The sequence below is a fragment of the Telopea speciosissima genome, chromosome 10 (genome assembly GCF_018873765.1).
Source record: "Telopea speciosissima isolate NSW1024214 ecotype Mountain lineage chromosome 10, Tspe_v1, whole genome shotgun sequence".
Taxonomy (NCBI): domain Eukaryota; kingdom Viridiplantae; phylum Streptophyta; class Magnoliopsida; order Proteales; family Proteaceae; genus Telopea; species Telopea speciosissima.
The window spans coordinates 53,287,073-53,299,269 of record NC_057925.1 but is presented as its reverse complement, the minus strand read 5'-3'; the positions used below and the strand labels follow the sequence as shown (position 1 = coordinate 53,299,269).

The 12,197-nt window shown below is 36.8% G+C and overlaps 1 protein-coding gene and 1 long non-coding RNA gene across 4 annotated transcripts in view; one reads left to right on the top strand and one right to left on the bottom strand.

Moving 5' to 3' along the window:
* Positions 1-9,234, top strand: part of LOC122642147 — a 20,613-nt gene extending 11,379 nt beyond the window's left edge. Inside the window, exons 2-3 of the long non-coding RNA XR_006330018.1 lie at positions 4,439-4,446; positions 9,109-9,234. This is a non-coding gene — a long non-coding RNA (uncharacterized LOC122642147). The remainder of the gene's footprint in view (positions 1-4,438; positions 4,447-9,108) is intronic.
* Positions 7,374-12,197, bottom strand: LOC122642146 (protein WVD2-like 3). Of its 3 annotated transcripts, XM_043835566.1 has the most exons (8): positions 12,079-12,197; positions 9,816-10,057; positions 9,487-9,776; positions 8,740-8,828; positions 8,535-8,628; positions 8,332-8,403; positions 7,973-8,083; positions 7,374-7,841 (listed from the first exon to the last, which is right to left on the bottom strand). In XM_043835566.1, exons 2-8 carry the CDS (start codon positions 10,051-10,053, stop codon positions 7,557-7,559), a joined length of 1,179 nt encoding a protein of 392 aa, XP_043691501.1. In that variant the 5' UTR covers positions 10,054-10,057; positions 12,079-12,197; the 3' UTR covers positions 7,374-7,556. The 3 variants fall into 3 exon arrangements, with proteins under 3 accessions (XP_043691501.1, XP_043691499.1, XP_043691500.1); XM_043835564.1 differs by having other exon boundaries at positions 9,487-10,057; XM_043835565.1 differs by lacking the exon at positions 12,079-12,197 and adding an exon at positions 11,925-11,943 and having other exon boundaries at positions 9,487-10,057.

Genomic DNA, 12,197 nt, shown 5'->3' with positions numbered 1-12,197 from the left:
TTTTCCTTTTCTTTCTTCAAATATGAGTGAGTAAGAACAATCCAGATCTTTTATGGTGCAGCTGCACCAACGGCCTGCGCTGCGCAAACACAAGGCGGTGCTCAATGAGCGCCTTGCCCGAGTCGGGGTAAGGCGGTCATTGTGCACTGCCTTGTGTCTATACAGCACAGGCCGTTGGGGTAGCCACGCTGTAGAAGATCTGGATCTGAATAAGAATGCTATTTGGGCGTGTGTGGTGCACTGTCCCTGTACCCAGACATAAGGGTGGGAGAAATGACCGTTGTGCCCCCATGGAAAGGCAAAATTTCCCAGGAGCACTACGATCATTTCGCCCTCCCCTGTTTGGGTGTAGGGATAGGATACCGCACGTGCCCAGATAGCATTCTCTTTCCCTTATTATTATTAAGGAAGGAGATCGCTACTTGGTCGCATGGTCTCAACACAAGCGGCAGGGCCAATGGGGGAGCACACCTGGACCTACGTAGGGGGCAGATGTGTCATTTCACGGTGCCCTGTGAGATAACGTAGGAAACACCACCAATTAGGAATCTTTTTCCCTTTTATTATTATTATTATTATTAAGATTAATATCTATGTCTAATTAACTCTTTTACTATTGTCTAAGAATAAATTATTTACAACCAAAAACTGAAATTTTAGGTAATTAAATCTGACCTTTCATTTGAATCCTTGTAAGCCCATTAAAAGCTCCTTTCATAATGTGAAAAGATAGGAACAATCATATTTTTAAACCGACAAAGCATCATCAAAACTTTATTAATGAATTTATATCTTAACACCGATTCCTCAAATCCTTAAATACGATCACCAAATACAGATTACATGATTATTAATTGATAAAATCTCATCAAAGATGAGACTACCTAGTCCTTGGATAATTAGCTCTAATCATGTCAAAATCTTTTTACCATTTGAGTAATCCAAAATTGGTAAAAGGAATATGTTGTGAGGGTACAATGTCTTGTTTTCCATCGCTTGCATAAGTGGGCTGATTCCAAAAGACTCTTAAGAGGCAGTAGGCCTTGAGGCTCGGAGGAATCAACCCACCTTGTGCATTTCTCTTGGGATCCTTGATGAATTGGCGGGTCCATGGTAGGGATTCGGGACGATAGACCCTGAGAATTTTTCTAGGGCTGTATGGATATTTCAATAAAATATTTGTGTAAGGGTTTCACTATATATTCATAGCGAGAGTTCTTTTTCTGTAATTAATCTGAGAGAGGTGTGAGAATAAGCGACTGTAACCATATTCTCCATTAATAACCGTGAACGTAAGCAATTTTGCCGAACTACATAAATCCATGGGTTTAATTGTGTGATTATTTATTTGTGATTTTCATTCTTTCCTGCATCGTGTAGGTTTTGTTTTTCTACATTATACATGGGATATGCTCTATTTGCATAATGTGCATTATGCAGAGCCATGTTCCATCGTTCGCAGAGATTAATCGGAGATGAAAACGAAGACCCGACATTTTGTGAACAATGTGAAATCAGATTTTATTCTTGGGAACGAAGATATCAAATGGGATACATATCTTTTCTCTTCTGTGATCACCAAAGTAGTTGGGTTCATCACAGAAGCAAGAACAGCTTTAAGAGAGGTCGGAATTGGACCCCATAGTGACCATTGCTTACTACTGAAAGCAACTACAGCTTGGAATATGTCTTGTCTGGTATGGTATAGTATGGTATCAATCTTTTTTCATCTCACAAAAGAACATATATGCACAGAATGCATTGTGCAGCAACAAACTCAGGAAACTTGTTAAATCCATTGGATATATAGATTTGTCTTCTGTTGATAGTACTTCTAAACTTTTTTCAGAACCAAAGGCAGAGGTAGCCTTCTCAACATACACCAACTTAAGGTGTCAATGGGTACAACCCCCCACTACTTATTTAAATTGGGGTGGAACCATGCTTTTTTGAGGCCCATGTAAGTGGGGTCCAGCTTAAGTAACATGTAGGGTACCCTTCTACTGCTGTGAAGATCAACTTACTTTAACTAAAGTTATGGGAAAATGGCTTCAAGTACCAATGGTTTTTTCTGCCACATGTCTCTGTTTATTTATCATTTAGATCATTGGATAGTTGGGAAGCCTTTAGGGTCGGTCTGGTAATTTTCCAAAAAATCGTTTATGATGTGTTGTCCGGTCTGTTTTTGTGTTTTTTTGTTTTTTTTTTTTAATGAATTGAATGGTAGAAATGGTTCTAACACGGTTTTGAGAAATACCAAAAACAGAAACACAAACTAAAAGCAAAAATATGCACGATACAGACTTGACGCCACTTCCACCACCACCACAAAATAGAACAAATTCTTCTCCTTATATGCAGTTTATACATGTTTCTCTTTGTATTTTTTTTGTGGTAGAAACAATTTTTTTTTCCAGTTTTACCATACAGCATGTTGATACAGAATTACTCCAAAATCACAAAAACACAAAAAATAGTTTCCGCCTCAGAAACAATATTTTGGAACAGAAATGTTGCCATACAAACCCTAATACCGAACTGTTTTTATCTTTTTAAAAAGCAAAATATTATTGTCACAAGGGTTTTTTTTTATATAGGCAAATCAAATTTATTGCAATGAAAGGGGGAAAAAGCATACACAATAACAGAAACAACAAATTAAAGGCAATCCTAAATGCATTTCATGGACAAACCCCACGAGAACAAGGACCTCTTAAACCTCAAGATTATTAAAAAAAACAAAGGATAGAGTGATAGACTCCCTAAGACCAAAACATAAAGCTTTGTATGGTCCAGGTATAGGGAATGGGTAGGGCAAGGTGTTCGGGCAGGGGTGAGGTGGTCTTTTCACGCTTCATTATGTCCGACGTTGCACGTGCAGCCTGGGCAGGGTGCTGGACAGGAGCCGGGTCTGATAATCGATGTATTACTTTGAGGTTTCTCATTTTTTTTAAACTTCTAGAACCTATGTACTCAAACATACAAGTAGAGATGTAAATGAATAGCCGAAATCCGTTTCCGTATCCATGTCCATATCCATTTAGCACTATCCGAATCCGTCTGAAAGCTAAACGGATGCGGATAAGGATAGGCTATAGCTATCTGAAAAGCTATATTTACATGTAAACGGATAAAATATCCGATCCGTATCCGTATCCGTATCTGTTTAGCACTATCCGAATCCGTCCGATAGCTAATCGGATGTGGATGCGGATATAGCACTATCCGAGCCAAATCCGATCCGTTTACATCCCTACATACAAGTATGAGATTCTAGTTAATTAATATTGAATCGGATAAATTTATTGGATGGAATTCTTTTTTTCTTTCCTCCGTATTGATTACGGTGAACCATATTGCATTAACTTTTTTTTTCCCACTTTAATTAGTGATTAGTGATATTAAATACATTGCTCAGGATTACATCAAGGTAATTAAAATCAAATTAGACTCATTCTGAGAAACTTCTTTTTTTAAACATATAGAGGTGCATAATTTCATTGATAATCTGATTGTTCTTCATCAGATTATAGGTCCATACTCCTACATAAATGGACCAAACTCATGGGCCTTTGGACCAACTAGCCATGCGGCTGGATGTTTTGATTCATTCAAAACCAGATCGTGGGGAACAGATTAGCAAGATTTATTTTGTTATTTTGTCTTAAGCCTTTCTATTTTTGTGTTTAGAAACTAGAAAGTTAAGTTGTTATTTAGATTTTTCGTATTTTTACGTGGATGATATTCTGCTCATTGGAAATGATACATGGTTTCTTTCATCAGTTAAGCGGTGGTAATCCACTATTTCTTCTATGAAAAATCTCAGTGAAGTCAGCTACATTCTTGGGATCAAACTAGTCAGAGATCGCCAAAAACGGATGCTAAGATTGTCATAATCCACTTATATAAACAAAATCTTGATTAGATTTAGTATGGAGAACTCTAAAAGAGGAAGTATTCTTTTTTTGGTATGAAATCAGTCTCTCCAAATCTCAATGTCCTCAATCTCAGGCAGACATTAAAGCGATGGAGAGGATTCTCTATGCCTCTGCAGTAGAGAGTCTTATGTATGCAATGTTGTGTACAAGGCCAAACACTTGCTATGCAGTGGGTATTGTGAACCGTTACCAATCAAACCCCGGATAAGAACATTGGACTGTCGTGAAAAATAACCTTAAGTAATTAGGAAGGACTAAGGATTACTTCTTAGTATATGGATCAGATCAATTGTCAGTTCTTGGATACACAGACTCAAATTTTCAACCTGACAAAGATGACAGAAAATTCACGTCTAGGATGGTGTATATAATGGGAGGTGGTATCATTATTTGAAGGAATGCAAAACAGAAATCTACAACCGATTCGACTATTGAAACAGAATACCTTCCAACTTATGATGCAGCAAAAAATAAAGTTTGGCTGATAAAGTTTTAATCAGATTTGGAGGTAGTCCCAAACTTGTCAAATGTCTTATTCCCCTGTTATGAGACAACAAAGGGTCAATGCTCAAACAAAAAAGCCTATGCTCATCAGATGAACAAACATGTGCAATAGAAATATCACATCATCAAAAAATTATCCAGCAAGGCGACATGAATATCTCTAAAGTTGGCACTACTCAATGCTCAAACAAAAGAGCCTATGCTCATCAGATGAACAAACACGTGCAATAGAAATATCACATCATCAAAAAATTATCCAGCAAGGCGACATGAATATCTCTAAAGTTGGCACTACTAAAAATGTGTCTGATGTTATGACAAAGGGTTTGTCTCCTATGATGTTTGAAAACTATATGAAAGGCATTGGTTTAAAATGTATAAGAAATTGACTTTGATGTACAAGTGAGAGATTGCATAAATTGAACCCTTTTTTTTTTAAAAAAATATTATCACATGCAATATAAACATTTCGAGCTATTTATGTCCATAAGTTTACACTTTAAATTTGGAGTCACAACTAGGGTTTGGGTTGGGCACCCTTATCATATGATCGTCGTATTAGATACGCCTAGCCATGTGATGTCAAGGTACGAATGTGAGCACACTTACGTGTATGTGTGTTGGCGAAAAATCTTATTGTGTCAATTCTCGCATGTATTACTGCCAGTTGTAGGTAAAGTATAAACACAGATCACCAAGACCCTATACCTGAGAAGGCCTTGTTACTACAAAATATGAAGACGTACTTTGGTATATCAATGACTAAGATCATATTGTCCAAAGCTGATATGTTGGGTGCGAGTAAACGTTTTGTAAGTGAAAGAGTCGCTCAACAAGGTTTTCCCTGCCCGTTTGGGGAACATCAAGAAAGAGAAACTGTCTGTAGATAGGCGGATAAGAATCAGGATCATGTACCATTTTAGATATGATTTGTAAAATTTATTCATATATAATGTTAATTATATGTATGATTTTAGTGTTTTAATCAAATCAATATTAAAATGGAAAACATATGTAAACATTATCTCACGTGATTGTATAATTAATTCAAAAATAGTCTAATTTTAATTATAAATTTTACTTTTCAATCGAGTTCCTTATATTTGTAAAGATAACAATTCCATCTAAAAAATACAACTATCAAATATCATAATGGTTTTAAGCAAATTACACAATCATGATTAAAAATTGGAAAAAGGAGCATTGTTCCTCCGCCCAAACTAGACCCCGTGAAAAGTGGAAATCCCACCCCTATTGATGCTCCCACAAATGCTCCCATTGGCCCCCTTACTAGCACAACGACCATAATCCCAGACAAAAAACTTTCCCCTTTAAAATTTTTTTCATTTCCTTCAAAACTATTTTTCCCTCCCAACCCTTAAACTCCATTTCGTTGGAAAGGAAGTGAGATTTTCAAATCTTTAAAAAAAAAAAAAAAAAAACCTTTACTAGTCATTAACCCCAACTATTCCATATTTGGTTATTAAAATTTATTTACTTTGCATTTAAATCCTTTGGTTTTAAAAATAAAAATTACATTTAAAAAACTTCATTACTAAAATCTGGTAAAAAATTTAAGTAGATGATACAATCATGTTAAATAATGATTATCAAAAAGTTCCTATTTTAGGTTTTAAATCTATCACTACCCTACCCTTTAATTTCCTTGTAACCAAACAGAGCCTCCCATTCCCTTTACTTGCAATTGGACGGAACCTGCATGTCCAATGAAAAAAAGTGCCCCAATGCTTGGCCCCCACTACTACAGGGTCTAGAGGGATAACCATACGCAGCCTTACCCCTTTGCAAGAGAGGTTGTTTCCAAGTTTCGAAACCACAACCAGTAAGATGCAATACTGCAACATTGCACCAAAGCTCACACACTCTCCTTGTCCAATAAAGGGAAGGAATGAAGAGCAAAATTCTCTAGAGAACTACATCCAGACCGGCCATTGACATCCATATCTTTAAAACCCTAGACTTGCACTAGCCTTTCTACAGGCTCAAAACTACCCGTGGATTATTGATGGATGTCCAAGTAGTGCTCAAAATAAAAAGATATCTTCTATCCCTAGAAATCAATCTGAAGAATACTGCCAACCAATATTTAGGATAGAAAGCTCAGGTTTCATTGAACTAACATGAAACTGAAGTGCCGAAATATGTCGATGGAAACGCACCACTGACTATATTGCAAACCCAGAGTCAACTTTTCAGACTGGTTAGTTCAGTTTTCATATTGATTGACTGACTATAGTATTCCCATCATCAATAGATTAATAGACCAATCTTAACTTTTCAACTAAGAAGTTGCTAAAACAATAATAATTAAGTAACAAGAATAAAACTTTTATGGAATGTAACATGCTAAGCTAATTAACACCCTTAAAGCAACGTTCCCTTTTTGAATAGCAACCTTGCTTCTAAATTTGTACTATGTTTGCCCAGAAAGTGAAAGTCATCTTTTGACAAATAAGAAATCTGAAACAAAAACTTATCCAACATAAGGTCCCACTGCATCATGTGAGGATCTTTTACTTTTGCTTAAAGAACTTTGGTGTGATTAGGCTGACCATAATGACAAGAAGCAATTGTTTCTGCGCAATTACAGGTGTAAACACGCTTCCATGGCCCCTCAACCAACCATGATTTAAGGAAATGCAGTGCCACTTCTCTCATGCTAAAACCTTTCTTCTCAGCATATAAGTTGGGTAAGTTTACGTGGTTACATGTTTCAGTTTAGAAAATACAAAGACAAACATAGACTAAACACATAAGTTAGAACATACAAACTGAGCTTAACAACAAGAGGACTCAAGGTAATACACTACTTAACTAGTTAGAGGCCATAAACTTGTCATGATAGTCATGTCTTGGATTAAAAGATATGCAAGCTATGCTCCTGGATCAGTATGGGAGAACTGATGCCGTAAACTGGAACTCTTTATATATATTGTGTGCATATAACTTACAGAAAATTTACACCTTATACATCACACAAAACACTGCAACAAGTCCTTGCAAACAAGAAGACAATGCACTTTTTCAGAACCCATAATAACAAAGAAAGAGAATCAGCTTTTCCCCGTTAATTTAGAAAACTCACCAAAAGACTCATGACTGGACTGTGATGTCCACATTCCTCTGCCCAGTTGTCTTAAGGGCAGCAGACTTTGTGCTCTCTCTCACCTGTTTAGACCCATCTTTGACTTTGTAACTCGAGTTTGTGCTTCGAATGCTATTGTTAGTCGCCTTAGTATCTTCTTTGTAACTACCCAGACTATGACGATTTGCCCGTCCACAGACTTCTTTCCGGTCATCACCCTGAGATGAACCAACTGCATCACTGCAGCTTTTTCTCCGCCCAAACTTTGGCGATATTGCACGAGTTGTAGGCAGCTGGTATACAAACAAGAAGAGAATGCACAGCATTTCTGTCAGTATACAAATTAGAAAGATTTTACAGTAGCTCCAATAACATCTACAGATCTCCACTTCTATAGAACTGCCAACATAGCTAATTCTTTTACCTTTTTTAGTTCAACCTTAGGTGGTGGTCCCTCTTGGTAAAAGCTTGGCATTGGATTTGCTTTGAACATTAAGCTCTTTCTAAGCTGCTTCATAGCTGCATCTCGTTCCTCCTGTAAATGCAGTGCTCATAAAAATAGGTTAGAAAAAGAAAATGCCAAACTTACGTTTCAATATTTCCTGCATTTATGCACAAAACAAACTTGAAAACACAAGTATAAATATCCCCAGAATGAATTCATTTTAAACTTGTACAATTTTAAATAAAAAATTTTTTACACAGGAAGGGGGAAGAGGAAAGACAAAGAAAAAGAGAATTATTTTGCAACCACTATTAGAGATACTTAAGGAAGTAGGGTACCTTCGTCCGAGCTTCACATTGGGTCCTTTCTGCCTCCAATGCTTGGTGCTTCTCTTCCAACTTTGAGTAAAACTGAAAGAGGAACCAAAGAAAGGATACAACCATAAAGTTTGCACATGGAAGAAAAGTATAAAATATTTCTTTATTAAGAAATGGTGTACTTTACACAACAATCATGTTCAAAAGTCTAACGAGAAACATACCTCCTTGCGTTTCTCTAAACGCTCAGTACATTTAAACACAGGAGCTGTTGGAACAGTAATCCTGGCTTTTAATGTTTTAATGGATGCTGCAGTCCTATGCAAGGTTAAGTATCCCCATTTTACAACTCAAAACTATTCCAAAAGGAAATGAAAAAGGAAAAGAAAGACATAGGATTTGAGTTTAAGCTGCTAGGTCAGAGGATACGAGGAAGCAACCGAGCAGACATCTTCTTCATCAGGATGTTTCTTGTTATCAGGTTGCAGTGGCTTTCTAGATGCCAAAGATGATCTAAGCTGCAAAGAATTAAACTCCAAACATCAGCAATAATATATATGTTATTACTAAAATTTCGACAGCCTATGTTTCCAAAGGAGCAACCAACTAAAATATTACGTGAATTGTTTAGGAATTCAAAACCCAAAGCATTCCAAGGAACCTTTTTAAGCAAATGAAAATGAAAATGTTCGGCTCATGATGTCCTCAAATCTGGAAACCAAGTCAATGGCTATGGAGAGAGGGATTATAGATCCAAAAGTTAAAAAAGAAGCATCACAAGGGGAGGGGCAATCAGAGTGCAATTCCCTTTTATCTACAATAAGTATCAAGGGAAGGCCAGAGTAGGGTGCTCTCCATATGTTTCATGTTTCCCTTGATACATTTCTATAGTATATAGTAAATTATGACGTCAGAAGAAAATTTTTCCGCACGAGCAGTACAGCACAAGCCACCCAGCTTGCATGTGTGTAATGAGAACAACTAATTGCAGCTCACCTCCATTAACAATATGATATACTAGAAAGAAAAAAAACTACATGCTCCAAAGTGTAAATCACATTCACTGCATAATAAACAAAACAAACTATTTAACTCCGATGATGATCAAGGAACAGTTTCATACCTCGTGTGATGACAAATTCTTGAAAATACATCAGAAAAAAAAAAAGACATTACCTGAGGCTTCTTTGTTGTACTGGGGGCCTGCAAGTTGTTCATGTTAGATGGTCTGTTCATGCCACCAGCAACAGCAGTTTCAAGCCCCACAGGACGAGTTCCAAATGAAGCACGTTTCTCAGTTGCCAGTGAAAATGGTTGAGGAACTGTACAGTTTGATCGCAAATTTCCAACACCATCAGATCTTAATGATGATTTCACTGGAGAGCTTAACTTTTTATGGTTGCTTGGCTTCTGGTCTTCAGATTTTACAGTTTCATCTCTAGGTGATTTACTTTTAACACAAAGCACATCTTGCACTTCCTTGTGACAATTTTCAACCTGGCGGCGCTCATAGATCTCAATTGGATTTTCTATTGTGCATTCTTTAACATCACAGTCCTTTAATTCAATAATCTCTTCTAGAACTTGAGACTTTGGATTCCCCTTCATATGATCATCTGATTCCGGAAGATCATGGTGCCTACGAGCAATGCCATTATCTGAATCTTGCGCAACACCATTTGAGTAAACTATGACACGATCTGGCTCCTTATCCATACAAGTCTCTGCAATTTCCCTGCCCATTACACTGCAAAGGAGAAAATGTGGGATTATTACATTATCACTAGATCACACAAGGTGCAACTTCTGATGTGAACAATTATGTATTAAACCTTCTTCTTCTTCTTCTTTTTTTCTTACTTTTTCCATCAATCTGTACTGAACATCCAATCCTCTAACTTTATTTACTTTAAAAAAAGTTCCTAAAATGCTCATACTAAAGCATCCCAGTGCACAAGGCTCCCACAACTACAGGGTCTGGGTTGCGGACAGGCTGTTCCCATGTTTCGAACCCACAACCTGATGGTCGCAATAGAAGTTGTAGCGAGTTGCTGATGGTGACAAGTCAATTAATCAATAAAATACAAATAGCCCTTGTTAGCAAATATATTCCAATTGAGATGAGGTATTCATGCTTAAAACATTGTACAGGGCTAAGAAATCCATCAGAGAACAACTGTAAGTCTGACATTACCATATCATTTCTGCCTCCATATGCATATTCGGTACCTTTTGAATCAATGAAACACGAAAGCTCCAGGTTCCAATGACAGTGTGTAAAACTAGCACTGGTGGCAGTGTAGGCGGTCTTAGTAATTGTAATACAAGTGACAAAGTAGCAATATTAGATCTCACTTATAGGCTTATAGCTCTTCACTTTCGACACAGAGAGACAAATTTTTTTCTTCATATATCTAAGAAACCTAAAGTTAATTAATAAAAGGAACAAAAAAATCTTAACTAAAAGATGGATATTGCACAGAGAGGCTGGCATAATACCAGATTGACAGCTAACATCAAAACTTCATCTCACACAGTGAAGTAATTTGCAAAAAAGATTGGTTCCCTAAATTAAATGACAACGATAAATTAACCAGAATGCATGTACAATGGGAAGAGATAACAAGGGCACATTCATAAAGATGTAACATAAGCAGCTCTGACAAGCATAACCAAATTCAGCTTCCTCTTTAACAGTCAGCAACTAACAGAATCATACTTCAACAACAAAAATAACACAAACAATAATAAGAAGAAAGAAAGAAAGTGGAGGAAAAGAAAACTGTTACAGAATCTATTCGGACCAAATACTTCGCAATGCATGAGAAGATAAACTCTACTAGGAATTTGCAAGAACAGGAGAAAATAAGATCAGGCCAAAGGGAGCATCAACCTCTCCCTTTTATTGTTGTTGCTACCTAGTGCCCCTCTATTGTTGATGCTACCTAGTCACCTAAGTCAATTAAGAAATATGTACTTAACCACCTGAAATACTTAAAAAAACCGAACAGAATACTTTTCAAGAAAGAAAAGAGCACTTGAAGACGGGCAATCGGATACGAAGATTCACACTATCACAGCAGAAAAAAAAAAAATAGAACGAATACCAAAAGAAGGAAGATCCAGAAGAAAAAAAAAAACTTTACAACAATGGTATTTTTATCAAAGTAAACTCCAAAAAAAAACTATATTTTGTTGTGGAAAAAAAAAAAAGGTAAAACGGATGCAAATCATTCGAAGTGCAGAAACAAAACAAACCAAACAAAAAAGTTGAAGGCCTGAGATCGGGGTGGGGGAAGAGGAAGAACTTACCTACTTATCTAGTCTAAGAAACAAAATAAATTTGAAAATAAGAACAAGGAAAATCCAAATCCATCTCACGGAGCCACATTTCGCTGTAAGACAAAAACAGAAAAATCGTATCCAACGCTTAAAGCAAATGAGAACCAAAACTAACAAATGAGGCACCGAAACATCAACTAGTCAACAGACAAAGCAGCTGAGCAACTAACAATCATTCAAACATACAGAACAAACAAGCTAAAATCTATCCTTCCCTCTTAGTATCCACACAGAAACCATTAAGACCACATAAAACGCAACAAAACACCAACTCATTCTCAGATCAATCCACAAAAACTAGCAGAACAGCAGCAAACAAAGCGACTCAGAACTCGTCCAACGATTGAATCACACCAGTATGGACGAATTCAAGCAGATCAAGGACAGTTTGAAGTATAAAAAGAAGAAATGTGACAGTTTTCTTACATTACTTCACCGATCTGAGGAGATCTCGGAGCTCCTCTGAGCGATAAAACGACTTCAACCAACGCTCCCAATTCTCTTCTCTAACGTTCTCTCTGGTCTTTGCACTTTTCCTTCCCAAC

Excerpts from the sequence above, each read along its gene's own strand:
- LOC122642146 (XM_043835564.1), bottom strand. The coding sequence starts at position 10,053 with ATGGGCAGGGAAATTGCAGAGACTTGTATGGATAAGGAGCCAGATCGT. Across the intron at positions 8,829-9,486 it reads GTACAACAAAGAAGCCTCAG|CTTAGATCATCTTTGGCATC; the intron begins GTAATGTCTTTT and ends AATTCTTTGCAG. Across the intron at positions 8,404-8,534 it reads GTTTAGAGAAACGCAAGGAG|TTTTACTCAAAGTTGGAAGA; the intron begins GTATGTTTCTCG and ends TTCCTCTTTCAG.